Here is a 17398-nt window from a genome sequence, read left to right as displayed (position 1 = left end):
TGCTGATCCTGTCCTTTCCCCAGTTGGTGCTAACACCTGAGCCCATTCAGGGCCAATTCTGGCAATGGGGGACCTCTCAGGATGAGGTAGTGTTTGTCAAGGTGCTCATTGACTTTGGGATTCCTCTGAGTAACAGGGTTTGTAGAGTTCCCAAAGGAGGGACACAGTCCATGCTGGGGACCTGAATCTGGCCGTGGGATTGTAACCTGGCATTGGGTTAGGGTTGAAGAGTTTGAGGGTGCTCATCAGTGCTAGTTCCTCTGACACCAAATCCTCTGCACATCTGCCATCTTCCCCTTCTCCTACACAGCCTCCCTGCTGACATATAGGCTGCTACCCGCAGAGAGCTCAAAGATGGCACTGACCATGTGGATGAAAAACCCACGGCTGCTTGGATGATGGGGCGCAGGATACTGTGCACCATATGAGGAAGAGAAATAGCAAATATTAGACAGAGGCAAGGTTCTGTGCTGTGCAACGAAGCACTGCAGATGGCACGGAGAGCACGGCACCACTCCATTTCCCCAGGCAACCCTACTTCTCCCAGCTCCCAAGTGCTCAGCTTCTGTAGTCCAGAGCAGTGCTCTGTGTGTCTGGCTCATTAAGATAATGCACACCCCAGTCATCCCTCTCCGTGCTTTCTGCTCTAGAAACACAGAAGGTCTCACCCACTGCATTCGTAACTATAAGTGCCACTATCCAAAAGGCTGTGTTTGTCCCACCTGGCCCTGCATGCGCTCCCCAAACAGTGACTAAACGTGTGATACAGGCCTCCAGGCAATTTTTAAAGACTAGTGCAGGAATAATGATTTTTATTAGTAGATTTCTATCATTACAAAATATTCTTCTTAAATAATTCCTGTGCTGCATTTTTACTGTTGATTACATTAAACACATTGGATATTAACACTATTTTTAGTGCTTCTAAAATTTACAGGTATATTAGCAAGAAATAGTTCATATCCACAGCAGCTGATGTTCCCTCAACTTTTGACATTACACATATGACAAAGAAACACTCATGTATAGAAAAGAAACAGGCCTAAAGAATTTCACAGGTCGCTGAACTGTCTAAGGATATCGGAGAAAGCCACTGACTTTAAAACTACTTTGAATCACAAAAGAGAAAGAAAATAAACGTTAAATTCAGATTTGAGATTAGCCCTCTCTGGGTAAGGAAGATCTGGATGTGGGTTGGGATCTTCCAGGGCTCCAGTGCAGCAGTGGAGGAATTACAGGACATTGATTTACAGCAGCAAAGGCTCTGGTCCATGCATCTCTCTGCACCTCTGTCTCCTCCTTGCAGCCTCTATTTAGGCCAAGTGACCAGTACTCAGAGAGATGGAGCTTGGCTTCAGTCTCAGGATATTATTTTTTCAGTCGTCTGAGAAACACCTCGTTAGGGATTTGCAGATGAGGTGCTCTGTTGGTGAGCCTAGATCTGTAGCAGCAATGCCACACCAGCAAGCACCCACTTGGAAGGGTTTTCTTTAGTTTTAAGGTTAAAAGTCCACACATAAGTTGGTCCCCTTTGACGTGTTTTGTAGAGAGGGCATGGGTACATACTACGGGTATCTTGTTTGTCAGCAGGAATGGCTCTGATGAAAATGACTGGTATGGCTGGGGTTAGTTCCTTGAGCCTGGCATCTGTGATTATCCCAGTCTACAAAGGAAAGAAGACAAAGTCTGAATTAGATTTCCAAGATATCCTTCAGCTGTACCCCAATACACACGGTCCTCTGGAATATTTAGACCAGCCAGACTTATTGGGTAAGTACAAATGTCTTTCCTGAGGCCAAGGGGGTGGATGAGTCTGAGGTAAGGAGGCTCTGGATCAAACACCTACCCTGTTTCATCAGAAGCCTCCCTCAAGCAGAGCTTATTCCAAGGGGCGCGTAGTGATGCCTGCTCTCACCAGATGCCCACACCCACAGAAACCCAAGCTGGACTTTGCAGGAGAACAATGTTCCTGGCTTTGTGCAGCCACATCATCCTTGTGCTGCTCTTAGTCAAGGTTTTGCAAGGCCAGAACCACCCCATGGGAAGCCCTGCTTGTGCTAGGACCAGTTGTGGACACCTGACCAGGGCTCAGGATGGAGAGCAACGCTCACTTGAGAAGAGTCTAAGAAGTACCAAGTAAGTCTCCCACCACACCACCAAGATTTGAGCATGACTTGGGATACATTTCTCTGTGCAGTGAATGCACTCCATGCTTTGTGTGGCCCCAGAAGGCTTGTTTCCACTCTCAGAGGTGCTCACACCAACAAGGGGATTCAGAAGGACTATTCCTGAGGGAATATTATCATTAAATAACAAGTCCGCATTATCCTCTTCAAAGCGATGCTTTCGCTTAGCAGGCTGCCTGACCCAGAAGGATGGTACGCTGTCAGGACATGAAATCAATGGCTTGTTTCTCTAACCTGGATCTCTCTGGCAACTTCTGTTTCTCTTTCTGACAATAAAATGCCCTACACATCAATCAGTTTCCAGGGAAGCCGGCAAAATTGCTTAATGGAAGCTAGAGAGACCAAATGAAAACAAATATAGAAATGGAAATAAGACTTCTCGGTGCTAAAGAAACTGCCTCTCACTGCAGCTCAGCTTCACATATCATTGTTATTTCAAATGCTCTTAGATCCAACTTGTGGGATGAGATTCAGCCTCTCTAGTAGTTTATTTAGTTCTGCAAACAAGTGAAGAAAAATAATCCCCCTTGCGACACACCTCGATTTAATTGCACTAATGCCATCTGTTATACTAAGCTGTGATAAATCCAACTCTGATTTAGGATTTTATATTTCCAACGTGCTGAACAAACATTAAATAATTCTTATAATATCTTGCAAAGAAGCTATTTATCAAGCATTATTATGCCCTCTTCTTAAATCCACATCTTTCATTTCTGAGGCTGGATTTTGATCAGATCTTTCTGGTTTTTTTAGTGCTGATGATTCTTCAAATCAAATTTCCAAGATGTATGCCACCTATTTCTGGGTTAACAAGTGTTGAAATCTTCCTGAGGTATCTCTGTGGAACATATCATTGTGTTATGTCTGGGCTGATTTGCATTTGCATTTTTTATCGCTCTCATCATCAGAAATTAATTCTACTCTGAAAGCAATTTTCTCTAACTACTGGCACAGCACACCTGGTAAAAAGCCACTGTGTTCTGTGCTCAGACTGCTCAGGCCTTGGATCCCACAGAAGTCTTCACTTCTGCTTGCCCTGGCTTCTCAGCTGGCGATCTGAAGAGCGGACATACTACGCTGGCACGTATCAACGGGTCCAAAGACACAAAACAGCTTCCACAAGCCAGGGGTGCGAATAGATGGGCCCAAATATTTTAGCAATAAGCCAACATCTCCTCCCACTCAACTGCATTTTGAGGTGTTACTGGCACAGATGCACCTGCCCACAGCTAATTTAGGGCCAGTTGGCTTAAGGACCTTCAGCACGGCTTGGCTGTGTTTCAGGGTTGCCTCTGTCTGCAGGAAAGGGGGACTGGTGATCTGACCAGCCGTGTAGCCAGCAGGGAACATCACTCCAAGGTGGTCCAGAGATTGCTGGGGTTAGTGGCTTCAGCTGGACATAGGGGAAAAAGAAAAAGAGCCAGGCATGGAGCACGCAGTGAAGAAGACCTAATGATGTGCTGTCCAGTAAAGCCAAACGAGAGAGGAATTTTTATCACTGAGGAGTTTAAGAGCTGACACGTACAGATGGAAAGGGGTTTGCCAAGATATTAATTTTTCAAAACAACCATAAATAAGAGACTGACTCTTCACAACACACTTTGCAAGTGTCCCCTCCATGGCTGCATTGTAAGTTTATCACTGGAGACCTCAACTTCAGCCACATCCTACTCTTGCTCTTATGACTCACAAATAGGTGGGCATTACTGACAGTTGACATGTGCTGGAACAGGCTCCATCTGACATCCCAGCTCACCCCTCTGGGAAAAATTTCAATCTCTGATGCATGAGATTTGATGCACCTGATGCCTCTGCAGAAGAACAAGGCAAGCTGTGGTGTTTGGGACTGTAGCACCAGAACCAGGCTGTGCCAGCAGTCGTTTTCATCTGCAACCACTGCTGGGAGCATCTCAGATACAAATGAGTGGTGTGCAACTATTCCCAAAGATATTGTGCTACTCAAACCATCAAATAAATGTGACTGTCCCTTGCCACACAGATCTGCCCTTCTAAGCCTCTCTACTGGTTTAAGACTGGTGCTTTACATAGGACTAGCTCTAAAAAGTACACAGAAACTGTAGCTGGCGTGGCTTGAAGGAGCCACAATGCCCTCGGTGTTAAGCCACTGCTCAGCACGCTCTGCACTGACTGCATCTCTTCCAAGGATGAGGTGGTGTGCTGTCTACACCTGGCAAAGCTTCGTGTGGCACATGTGGTGCAAAACCCACCTCTCCCCTTGTCCTGTCATGCTCCAGGACCCGTGGTGAGTAGCAGGGCACATACCTGGCATCAAACTCTCCATTGCCGGGAGCAAGAAAGCCAGGAACTGGTCATCAGTCTCCCATGGCTTGAGATGAAATGCCCCAGTGTCACCAGTCAGTCCGTCTCTCCCTGGGTCCCACTGACATTAACGGTGCTACAGCAACAGATCATTTGGACCCAAAATAACCTGCTTGGTTTCATTTCATCTAATAGCTGCCTGCTGTTTTGTAATGAATGTTTTATAAATTTAAGACACCCAAGGGCAAACATAAATATTTAAATAAATAGAAAAATGTGAGTAGTAGAGCATAGAGGGACTTTTTCCTCTTTTGGAGGCACAATCTAAAAGTGAAATATTCTTTAAAAGTGGAGGTGCTCCCCAGAGGAGTTCTTTTAAACATGACCTGCCATTCTTATCAGAGGATTAATTTGGAAGGCGTATACGACCCAAAAGAACTGTGCACCTTTTTTAAAAATGCTGCATTCATTAATATAGACTGGTGCTCACTGGATTACAGGTAAAATGAATAGTTCCACTAGGTGGAAATGATATTTCAGTGTGAGCAGCAACATACGAAAATATTCTTTTCCTTTCTGAAATAAATTGAGGCATGATACCCAGAGATTATGAATGGTTCTATAAAAGTAATTGCTCAGTATCTTTCAATCACAAGGAAAATGTAACCAGAAAAACACATTCACTAAAGTCTGGATCTGCAGACAAACCTCGTTGCTGAATGCAAGCACCCATACAAGTTATTGGAGGGAAGCAGAGGGGAGAAGCCATGTGTTTCCCAAAAGATTTCTGGCTTTGCATCACCAAAACTTCTCACTCTTCACTTCCATTAACACTTGGGGATGGGTAAAACCTAGGCAGAACTCAGACGTTTTGACCTTTATATTTCTAGTGAGGGTGGTAATGAAGGTAAAGGAAAACATAACAGCAGTCACCGGAATTTGTTCTTAATGGAATATTTGATATGTGAGACCAGGAATTTTTTAAAATGTTCTCTGTACTGCTGTGTCCAACTGATCTGTAACAGCTTAAAATGTCAGCTTTTGAGGGTAACTGAAATCCAGTGCTCCCTGTAGTAAAGGGTTGCCGTCTCCAAGAGCTGCAAGGGGTTTTGCATGGCAGCCACACCAAAGCCTTAGACAACGGAATAGGCAGGGAACTGTAGGACCCAGCCTTGAGAAAGGGACTTGGCTGGTCTCTGTTCTGCTACTGTGTCTTCTGCTATTAGCAGAGCCAAAACCAGCAAGGCAGGAGATCTGAACCAATACCCATGTGAGACCTTTACTGCAACCTTCTGACTGAGCCTTTGCCAATATTCCCGACTGACTGTGGCTTTCCAGACCCAATGCACACATCAACCCATTTCCAGAGAGAAAATGGAGCCTTGATCTTCCCAAGGATTTGTGATAAAATGCACTGGATGCCATCAGTCGGTGAGTTCAAAGCTTTGCCTAATTTCCTGTCCTTCAGGGAGGGGGAGTAGAAAAGTGTGTGCAGAGCATTAGATCTAAATTGCAAGGCCAGGCTGGGATATGGTATATAGCAGGCATGGGCTCTGTCCTCAGCATCCTACCACCAAGCCCCACACAGATACGGGAGGATCTTCAAGGTTAAGACTCTAGAGAGCTGCCTCTGAAATAAAAGTCTCTTTCTGCGAGGGGGTAAACGCGACACAGATAAGCAAGTTCTGGGTGACTCACTTTGATCAGCCTTTGCCCTCTCACAGACCACCGGCAGCAGGGGCACCGCACTGCCTGCCCAGCGTAAAGGCTGCATGAATCACTGTCGTTTAGTCCTCACAGGCAGCACAAATTGGGGGTCATGGTACCACAGACCAGGCAACTCGGAGGACCAAGCCCAGTGGAGAATTGTCAGCCTAATGGCTCTCACTCTGCAGAGTGCAATCCTAACAGCTGACAACTGTCATAAGGAATGACAGGGACAACTGTGTTCCTCTGGGACGCTGCTCTGAGAGGCGCGCTGCAGGAGGGGTGCTGCCAGCGGTGGGCAGGAAATTGCAAGCGTACACATTTCCCTTCGGCTGCCCAGCTGGAGGGTACAGTTCTCACCTTGGCTGTCCTGAGGCTGGCTGTGCTACAGCTGAAAGGTACTGCACTACATCCAGAAGGGGAAAGAATAAGAGCAAGGGCCACCCACTCTGTTTGTCCAGGATCAGCCCACCCCCACCGTGCTGAGTCTTCTCCCCAAGTCTGTGTTGACCACAAGGGTTAGACTTTCGTGCAGGCTTTATTTGCCACCCTAAAGGGATGGCTAAAGGTAGTGATTAATTTTTGCCCGCAAGCTCTGTCTATGCAGATGACATCCTGCAGCACCCAACAGTGGGAGGACAGTGGTCTGGATTTGGCACATCCCACCCATTCAGCTCTGGGGGCATGTAGGAAATCAGAGCCCTCTCCTTTCTCCTCACTGCTGCTAAACAGGTGACAGAGTTATGACAATGCAAAAGTCTGCCGTGTCACTTTTGGAGGCAGCAGCCATGCGAAGGAGCAGGTACAACACGTGCCTGAGGGGACCCCATGTTTTCTATTTGTAGTAACGCCATGAGTACCCACCACAGTTTAGTCCATATACTCCAAGGCTCAGATTCACCTTGTAAAAACTAGATGTATAATTCCAAGTTGGCCACCCTGAACTCCCTTCACAGCCATGAAACAGACAACTGCAAGGGGTGCTTTATCCGAACACCCTGGATATCCACTCTACATTGCAGAGGAGAGGCCCATCTTTCACCGCTTTCCCATTCCTGAAGAGGCAGCTCAAAGGACTATTTTAGATGGGCGCCAGTCTGGGCTGCAAAGTTCCCCAGAGTACAGTACCAAGCCATCAGGGCAGCACATCCATGGCTTCTCTGTCAACACACGAGCCTTGGTGAACTCACCTGTGCATCCCAGCGTGCACCCTCCATGAAAAAACCGTGGACATATGCCCCTTCCCGAGGAGGACTGGCAAAATCTTCTCTGTTCTTTTTTGTCACATCACACTGCAAGGTCATCTTGTCCAAAGGCCATGCATTCTTTCGGGCTGTGGACTGCATGACGGCTGTCAGGAAAGACTGGGGATTGAAGAACCCAGCAAGCCACACCGCAGACGGTAAAGAAAAGTCTCCTGTCCAGGCCTCCAGCTCCTTGATGCGAGTGAGGAGGTCAGCAAACCACGTGCCCAGGCTGGCTGTGGAAGGGTAAGCCCTCTTTATCCAAGACTCAGGCACCGTGTCCAAGAAAAGGGCATTCTGCAAGTTCTCCATGTCACTTGTCATGGTCAGCTCCCCCTGAGTGAGAAAGGATATAATTAGCACTGACAACAGTTTAACCTGAACAAAGCCTGCCTGAAAGCAGAGGCAGAGCTCGGAAGTGTGGAAGAGACCCCCTACACAGTCACAGATGTTCACATACTGCAAATTCTTTCATGAGTTTGGCGTTTTCATGAACACCTTCTAGTGCATATTCCTGCACCCTCAACCTCCCTACTGTAAAAAGACTGCTTGGAGGAAAAGATGTGTAACAGCATGACAGCGAGCATGGGCGTCCCCCAGTTGTCCCAGTGTTATTTCTGTTTTCTCTTGTTGACTGAAGATCTTTATAGGGCAGATTTTCAGAGGTGCAAAGCTCTTCTCACTCATGATGCCAGGGCAGGATACTGGGTCTCTGATGATCTACACCAAAGCTGTCCAAATGTTTGTTACATCAAGCCCTATCCCCCTCCTCTCCACCACCTCCCCTCACTCCTCTCCTCCTTTATTACTTTGCAGTGCAAGTCTTTCTTTTTGACTTCCCATGTTGTCTGCAAATGTAATCACAGTTTCTTTCACAGCAGGGAAACACACAACAAATTAAGATATGATTCAGCCAAGTGAGGCTTAGGGAGAGGGTTGGCTTTACCTTTACTCAGCAATTAATTATTTTTAGAGCTTTTAGAAACCTGTATCAGGTTTGCCCTGGCAGAAGAAGAGCTGGAACATCAGTGTATGGCCAAAAAGGGCTTCTGTATAACCATAACAGCATCCCTCTTGAACTTCTGGTACTCTGCAGAGGGTCCCCAGTGCCTGTTAGACTAAAATGAAGAAAAATCCTGCTGTATCCAGCTGAAATTACATTAACTCTAAGCAAGAGATGCCTGGATGGTACCAATGCTGAAAGGACAGCTAAGAAAAGCCATTAAGAGATGCAGCGGGTTGCACAGAGGGCACACAGGCGGGGCTCACAAGCTCTGCCGAGGGCAGCAGACACTTGCTTAGCAATGGTGGCGACATGCCATGGGGCATTCTCGCCAGCACCAGCTGGAGTAACTGCCCCTGGCACAGCAGAGGCCTCGGCTCAGACCACGCTCCTGCTTGAGGCCGCAGCTCATCACATCTGGGACTGCAGGCAGCACCCGGAGCCCTCAGTGAGCCTGGACTGGGGGGCTGTCTGCCTGTAGGAGGTGTGTGCTGGCGGAGGACCTGTGCCACCCAGGAAAGGGTCTGCAGGAGGAGGCCAGCAAACTGTTTAGCATCAGACATGGTGAGAAAGAAACCAATCGGATGTTCTCTGAGATGCTGCAGATACAAGAGGAGTCTCAGCTCTGAACAATATTGAAGGAAGGGAGGCAGAGTCTGTGTCTATCTGCTTGGGAACGGGAGACTCCCATGATGGAAAAGGCTGGAAGCTTGTGAGTAGCAGCACCAGGAGCAAGGCTTCTGTCCTCCCTGCACACCTGCAGCTGCAGAATGGGTTCAGTGCCCAGGCAGGAGGTGAGGGGTTGGGAACTCTGTCCATCAAAGCATCCATGGATGGAGCCTGAGCCATGCAGCAGCACAGGAGAGATCAGTGAGTGACAGTGGTAGGTGACTCCCTGCTGCAGAGGCCAGAGGCCCCCATCTGCCAACCCACCTTGCTGTCTGGGACTTTTACCGCATGCCGGATCTTGGACCCAGGGCACTGTGGAAAGACCTCTGAAGTTTGTCCTGCCTTCACACTATTACCCCTTACACTCTTCCACAGGGCCACCAATGGTACCCACAGATGGGCATGTTGCCATTCAGAGGGACCTGGACAGGCTGGAGAATTGAGCTGACAGGAACCTCATGAAGTTCAACCAAGTGAAATGCTGAGTCTTGCACCTGAGGAGGAATAACCCCATGCACCAGTACACGCTGGGGACCAACTGCCTGGAAAGCAGTTTCAGGAAAGGACGTGGGAGTCCTGGCGGACAGCAAGCTGGCCATGCGTCAGCAATGTGCCGCTGCAGCAAAGGCGGCCACCGGCGTCCTGGGTTGCGTAAGGAAGAACGCTGCCAGCAGGCTGACGGCAGCACTCTGCTCAGCACTGGTGAGGCCGCATCCAGCGTGCTGGGTCCAGTGCTGGGATTGTTCTGCCTCAGGAAGAGACAGCTCAGGGAGGATCTGTTCAATATAAATAGCTGATGGTAGGAAGTAACGAAGCTGGAGCCAGACTCTTCTCAGTGGTGCCCAGTGACAGGACAAAAGGCAATGGGAACAACTTAAAATACAGGACATTCCATTGAGACACAATTACAAACCCTTTCACTGTGAGGGTGGCTGAACACTGGAACAGGTCACTCGGAGAGGCGGCGGGGTCTCCATCCCTGGAAATTTTCAAAACCCAGGGGGGTGTGCTCCTGAGCAACCTGCTCTACCTGACCCTGCTTTGAGCATGGGGTTGGACTAGATGATCTCTAGAACAACTAATCTGTGATCCTGTGATGCTCAAGCCAAGCAGACTGCAAAGGCAAAAGCTTGCAAATGCAGGCTCAGCTTCTACAGATACATAATGCTCTTCACAGTTTAAATCTTTGCACGCCCTATGCTGCACTAGAGGGGTACAACGCACCACAGCATTTTGGAGACTTGTAGTTAGCGTTGATCACTGGTTTCCATTATAAATACTTATATTTGTCCCCTTACCATTTTGCCAAAATTTATCTGACTTACAATTTCTTTTTGCTTCAGGCTGAGTGTTTTTGGAAAGATTAACTGAAATCTGTTGAGCTGAGAACAAGGGCGAGGGAATTGGGTCAGCCTATCCACATTAAAAAATTCCAACTGTTCTTTCACAGGACTTCAGTACCTCCAGCCACGAGGTCAGCAGAAGTGCCCTATACCAGGGCCACAAAAATCTATGAAGCTTTAGCAAAAGTTGAAAACTCCTTAAAGCAACCCCAACACATGTTCAACAATGCTTGTCAGAGTCCAGCAGTTAAAAATCTTTGCGGTTTATTCCTACGCTGACCTTGCCCTGCTGAGCTCTGGCCTGCAGATCACACAGACAGGCTACAGCGGGCCAGGCTCACAGCTGGACACCCGACCAGGCGCTGGGAGGGCAGAACGAGTGCCCTTGTCCATGGCTCATGCCGCACCTGGCACTAACAAGGGAAGTGGGCTCAGGGCCCGTGATCGCAACGTCGGGCCAACGAGCGTGCCAGTGCTCCTGGGGCAGCAAGCATTTTCTGAAAGGAAGTACCCTGCAAAGAGACCAGAGACTCCCGAGCCTGCAAGGCAACTTGTCATTGGAACGGGGACCCTCTGAGCTAACCCGGCGTTGCAAATGTAACTCCCAGAGCTGCTGGATGACAGCTAAAAGGGCTTGAATGCTCATCTACCCCACACGCTATCTCTTACCAAAGGGAGGAGGGGTATCAGCTGAATTCAGGCGTTATTAAACCTCTACTCCAAAGACGGCTTGTTGAAAGTAGTCTCTGGTAAGGAAATCTAAGTAACTGGTAAGTAAATAAGTAACGGTAAGTCTCTGCCGGTAAATCGTCTCATTATTTCTATTCAATGATTTTACATTTGTAGGTTATCTCAAAAATTATGAGTTACCTGGTAAAAGGTCTTTAAAGTTCTGGGCAATTCCAAGCACAAGGGTAAAACACAAATTAAATATTTCTTATTTTGGTATTTGATATTTGCCATGAAGTGACAAAGAGATGCAAAGGCAGTTCATGCCCCCTGCATTTCCTCTTAGGCACCTGCGCTGTTTCACTGTATCTATAGCACGCTTCTCAGACACCTTACCGACCCACAGTTAAAGCTCACACAACAGAAGAGCATGGCCCTGTCTAACCAGAGGGTCTGGTAGTGAGCTTCACAAGGCTGTCGAAAAGATTTGACCTCGTCACTGGGTCGTTGTCGCGGCTTTGTTATTTAATAACTTCTCTTGGCACCCAAACTCTGAGGTATCACTGTGGTTCCTTCTTCACTGGTATAACATGGGCCGTCATCTCCCATCCCGGGAGAACCCAGGCCCTGAGAGGACCTGATCAACGGGCTGGTCTCTGGTGAAAGCCGTGGCGAGACCATGTGGGAAGAAAAAAAGTGTGCGGGGCAAAGTGCTGCACTGGTCGCAGCAGGACACTGAGAACCACAGGGCCTTCCAATAGCGACACGCAGAAGTATTCTGCACTCCTGGAAAGGTTTTAAAGCAGGTAAAAATATTGCAAAATGTGTGCAAGCAGTCAAACTGATTTAAAGACATAACCCTCATGATCATATATCCTGTCTAGTTTTATTTTCAGGAAACAAATCAATTAGCAAATGTAATTCTCAGGAAGGCTTAAGAAAAGCAATTTTTAAAGCCTGTGCACTCAGGCATACTTGTTGGAATCTCCTGTGGGGGTTCAAAGCATCTATAGCAGCTATCTCGTATAGTTGTCCAAACACAATTATGCATAAATTTGCATTTCAGATGCTGAATACTAAAGTGCATCCAGAATGATTTAAGTTACTTTTTTTTTTTTCTAAAATGCTGGGAGTAATTTTCATTAAAGACACCCTTGAAGGAAATCCTAATCAGCCTCAGACATTCCCTCAGATGAGCAGACTATTGTCACAAATTATTTTCTCAGTTAAGATTATTTTCACTTGATACGGTGAAATACCCAGCTAGCCTTCCAAAACCTGGTCTTACTTTATCCTTTTATAATACTTATTATCCTCATTTTGGAGGTGTATCCTTCACTGAAGCTGCGAAACAGAAAATCTTCTTGCAAAAATTTACACTGGGTACAACATTAACATGCAAGTGTTTCAGCCCAGGCACTGGTCTCACTGAAGTCATCCAGAACAAAGGGCTTTGAAATGCAGCACGCCAGTTATTTTTGATGGCTACCAGTCTATTGCAATTTCTCTTCATTTTAATGGGATGTCTCCTATTTTTGGACCAAACAATCACTTTCCGCTACACAGACACAATGAATTATTCAAAAATTCAAATTAAGCATGACATTTCTAAATCGCTTTCTTTTAGCAGATAGTTAAAAACAATAAGATTTGCTTCCTCTGTGTTTTATTTATTCTCTTCTGAGATCTGTAGTTCCTGTTATGTAAACTCTCCTCCTCTGAATGCTGTCAGTAAAGATACCCAATCCCAGAGATTAACGTGCATTAACAGCTCTCAGAGGAGCTGCTCTCAGAAGGAACAATTAAAGAACGGTTTCTCTCCCAAACCGAGCGTGGGACCTAGCTGTCAAGTCAGGACAGCAGCACTGCCTAGAGAAAGAGCCAACAGCAGGGCCATCCGTCCCCTGGCCCTCACGTGGTAGCCAAGGCATGGGAAGGGCGCGTTGGGGGATGCTGGGAAGCGGTGTGGGTCCTGCGCGATGTCTAACTCAGCTCTGCAGGGACCCACCTGCAACCTCTGCTTACGGGCACAGAAGAATTGCCCACTGGTGCTATCTCAGACCCTACAAATTCCTCTCTTCAGCATACACAAGATGAAGGAATGCCAACACGAACAGATACTGCTGCTCATCGGCCCTTCAGCAGTCCTTAAGCCCTGGCCCAGTGGTGTCTCACAGCGTAGGTACTGGGGGACTGTTGGGACGAACCCATGTAGTCATTAGAGGTGCCTTTTCTGCAGATGCCATCTCACCTCCCTGCCATGATTTGTGGCAGGGTTTTGGGGAGACATTTGCACCCTCTAATATTCCCCCATTTTTGTGGTTTATTCTGCCTGTGGTTTATTTATGCCTGTGCATCCACTCAGTCCCCCTACTAACATTAAATAGCTTATTCTTCTCCACATTAAATCTAATTGCTACACATTGTCCCAGTTACAATTATATCTTGTCTGGTGCTCCAGGATTGAAACATTAAATCACTTCTGTTTACCTGTCTCAGGAAACAGAATTTTCAATTCCACTGCCTTATGCTAGAAAATAAAGGAAATCTGTTTATAATAATTGACTACATAAATACCAGCCTATTTTAAGATGGATTGTGCGTACTGGGCCACCACGAAGTCTCTCTCTTTAATCAAGACAATAAGCATCAGCAGCAAATGCGATGCAGAAACGTCTGAGCCAGCACGGACCGAAGCTGCTGGGTTCGCAGTGTACAGCACAACGCAGCTGGGATTTACAAGCAGCCTGGTCCTATCCCCGCAGAGCTGCAGCTCCCTAAAACCCCAGAGCCGACCCCAGCACCCCTGCGTGCGCGCTGCAGACCTGCCCTTTGATGGTGTCTCTTCAAAGGTGCCCTCAGGAGCGGGCTGGGATTGCTGTTCCGTCTCGAGACAGGTCCTCCTCGCTCGCCTGTCAGCTCTTTCTGCTAACGGGGTCCTACAAAGCAGTTGCAGTTCCTTCGAGCGCGATGGTTCCCCTGCTGTGCAAAGTATTTTTGCGAGCTGAGCGTTTTGGCGAAATGGGATGACAACCTGGCATTCAGGAAACGGTGCACCAGGGAATGCCCAGCAAGTGATGTCCTTAATCGTTACCTCGCACCAGGAAATCATCCAGGGAGCAATTCTGTGTCGATGATGTAGGGAAGGCACTGGGGTAGGGTTGAAGCCACCAGCTTTGTGCTGGAAGATCCAGGCAGCCTTCCTCCGCTACACTTAGGCCTTGCCAGGGGATGTACGGACTTGGCTATGGTGAAGAGCCTTCTGGGATGACAAGGTGAAGGGCAAATCTTGCTACAGGGCACCAGGGCTGGCTAGGCAGGTCATCAGTCACTTGTGTAGTCTGATCTATGCTGGTTTATCCCCTAATGGGCAGTTAATAGCTTTTATATTTCGTCCCACCAGCTACCTGGGAGAGGATTCAGCAGGTGACTTTCCCTACGAGTGGATGCAGCGTTAAAACACAGCCCTCCTGCACATCCTGCTGAACCCAGAAATTTGCGTCCTACCCGGTGTGTCCTGCCAGCCCTGGAGCTCGTCACTGCTCTCCATAAGCTGTGGCCAAAGCCACCACCCGGAGGGACACAGACATTGCCTTCCTAGAGCAGGGTCTAGTTTCTTACCAGGGAGGAGAAGCAACTGTTGGTGGAGCAATCATGGACAGTATCTCCATAGGGAAGGTCTGCTCCTGACCCTCCTTCAGCAGCAAATGATTTGTACTCAGCAAGGGGGATGTATCTCTTCCAAAACTCTTGACTTTTTAGGCTTTTTCTTTTATAGATCTGGACATTTTTTGTCCTTACACATGACCCATCTTTCCTTTGATTTCAGCTCAGCTTGTGCATTTAATGACATTTTGTTAGAAGTTCCCCTCAGTAACTGGGCATTTTGTGAAAAGGTGTGATTTTTTATCTTTAAATAGGCCACGTCTCAATTTCTGAGCGACCTATTGTTGCTGTGCTACACTATTGGATAGACAGAAGTGCTTGGTCTCTGCTCCCAAAACCAGTCATTGCTATGCGTATCTTTAACCCCTCCCAGTGCCTGTGCTCGTGGCCCGCGGACAATGTGCCATTTGAAATCCATCTGTGAACCCTTCCCCACGGACTCAAGTTGGTTTTGCAGTGCTGAATGCAGAGCATGACCCCTTTTATTCCCTGAGCTTGTTTTCCATTCAAGATCTTACAATGCTGTAGTCACAAGCATCCAGAGCTCCTACCTTCAGCCCCAGATCCAGTTCCTTAAGAGAGCGCTTTATTTCACTGGTGAGGATGTTCATGCGCTCACATTCCTGGAAGGCCACCACAATGTACGGCGTCCTCTCCTCCACCTTTGCCATCAGTTCTGCTATGTTAAACTCATCCATCAGTTTCTCTAACATCTCTTCCAGAAGAGCTTTCACCTGTGCGCCGAAGGAAAAGGGGAGAGGGATGTTAGTGCGTGACCGACGGGGCTTCCCCAGCTGACAGCTGCCTGACTGCAGGATGAACGCTCCATCTGCCAGCGGGTGTCTCTGAAAATGGTGCCGGCTGCACCGGGCACGGCACCTTTCAAAGAGCTTGCCCCATCCTATTAAAATTCAAATGCTCACAAAAGTTAATGTCAAATGAGAAGCTTTCAAAATGATGGTTTAAAAATGTCACGGCGACACGTAGCAGTCTCCTTTCTTCCTGGGTCTTAAGCCTGTATTCTTACTCCTCCTAAGGTCAGATTCAACGCAAGAAGATGGATGGGGCTATAGCCTCAGCTGAGCCTCAGGACAACAGAGCTTATGAGCTGGTTTTCTGTGTTATATTGATAGAGAGAGGTAGTTATATGAAATTGAATTTTAAGCTGAAGTTGGCATTCTGAACTAATAGAGCTGTGGAAGAAAAGCATAATGAAACAAAATTATTTTCTGGTCAACATTACAGCTTGATCTGGAAACAGTGCTTTATATCTTTAAATATTAAACAGGGAAAGCTTGAATGCAACAGGATGTTTCTATTGTCTAAAAAATAAATAGACAAAAACTTTTTTGATTGACAATGAGGCACGGAGACCCTCATCTTCATGGCATCAGCTGTATCTCCCAGGTTTACATGGACCATTAGGCAACTTGGTATGGAAGGCTCTCACACAGTGCTTTGCTTTACTTCTGTGCTGGAACCTGAGCAAGACTTCTGCTTCTTGGGGATTTTTCAGGAACACGTAACACACAGTTTCAATTCTGTGATCCGATGTGCAAAACCTGGTGTGCTGGTGCCAGCGGCAGCGGCAGCCCAGGGTAATTTTATTGCCATGACCACTGATGTTCATATTTTGGATGGACTCTGTACTCCAATTTCCGCCCATTGCTGCTCTTCCAAACCCTCCACATTTACGTCAGACATCATGAAGAGGTGATGATCTGTAGGCTGTTATGGCAACCAGCTGGGTGGCTAAAGGTAAAGCTCGGCTGGAAAAGCCTGTCAGCTGCATCTCAGGTGCAGTATAGAAATGTCCTCTATTTTGAAATTCCCCTGCAGATCCCTTTGGCTCTGATTTTTTTCACAACAATTATAGCTCACTTTGTGTAGTGTGGCCTCAGAAATCTGTGGGAGTAACTGGACTTGTCAGAGCCTCAGGAAAATGAGGCTCAAATTTCCCTGCAAACTCTGTAAAACCACCTCAGCTAAACCAGGGGCTGGAAATCCTCAAGTGGAGGAGCTAAGTGACAGCTCACTCTCATTCAAGGACCAAGGGAAAGGGATACAGACAGTGCCAGTTATAGCTCAGATAATGAAAGCAATAATCTCCAGAAGAAAATGAGCTGTGGGAGCATCCCCCCAGCCACAATGCAGTGCAGTGGGGCCACACTCAGCGTGCTCTCACACAGCTTTTCTTAGAGAGATCAGGAAAGCCACAAGGGCTTCTTGACTGTCACCAGGAGTTTGCAGGACAGCCATGCCCTGTGATACCACTGCTGGATCATAATTTTGCTTCTCTGGCCAAGGAGCTTAATTGTATTTCAATAGTGAAAGGACTGGGAGGGGAGAAGAGGCTCACATTTGTTATCTTTGAGCGTCTCTTTTGGCTTTCCTACATCTAGATCATTCCCTTCACCTCAGTTTCCAGTATGAACTGAAAACTGAACATGCCCAGCACTTCTAAGAGCCCCTTAGGCAGAGGCAGTAAGTTCCCCAGCTCCACACCAAGCCAAAGGAAGAATGTATGAAACTACAGACTTCCTATAAGCTATTAGCCATTCATTAATCTGCAGCCTGAAACACAGAGCTGGGACCTTAAGACTGCAGAAATAAAAATCCCAGTGAGTG

General features: G+C 47.3%; 1 protein-coding gene across 1 annotated transcript in view; it reads right to left on the bottom strand.

Annotated features, from left to right (window-relative positions):
* Window positions 1-786: 786 nt before the first annotated feature.
* Window positions 787-17398, bottom strand: part of LOC142065228 (dynein axonemal heavy chain 9-like) — a 144640-nt gene continuing 128028 nt past the window's right edge. The window contains exons 27-29 of the mRNA XM_075111178.1: window positions 15322-15504; window positions 7367-7756; window positions 787-1663 (exon numbers count right to left, since the gene is read on the bottom strand). Coding sequence (XP_074967279.1) covers window positions 1436-1663; window positions 7367-7756; window positions 15322-15504 — 801 coding nt within the window. The 3' untranslated portion in view covers window positions 787-1435. The remainder of the gene's footprint in view (window positions 1664-7366; window positions 7757-15321; window positions 15505-17398) is intronic.

Source organism: Phalacrocorax aristotelis, chromosome 16 (assembly GCF_949628215.1).
Source record: "Phalacrocorax aristotelis chromosome 16, bGulAri2.1, whole genome shotgun sequence".
NCBI lineage: Eukaryota > Metazoa > Chordata > Aves > Suliformes > Phalacrocoracidae > Phalacrocorax > Phalacrocorax aristotelis.
The sequence above is the reverse complement of the archived record's forward strand: the minus strand, read 5'-3'. Positions and strand labels throughout refer to the sequence as shown.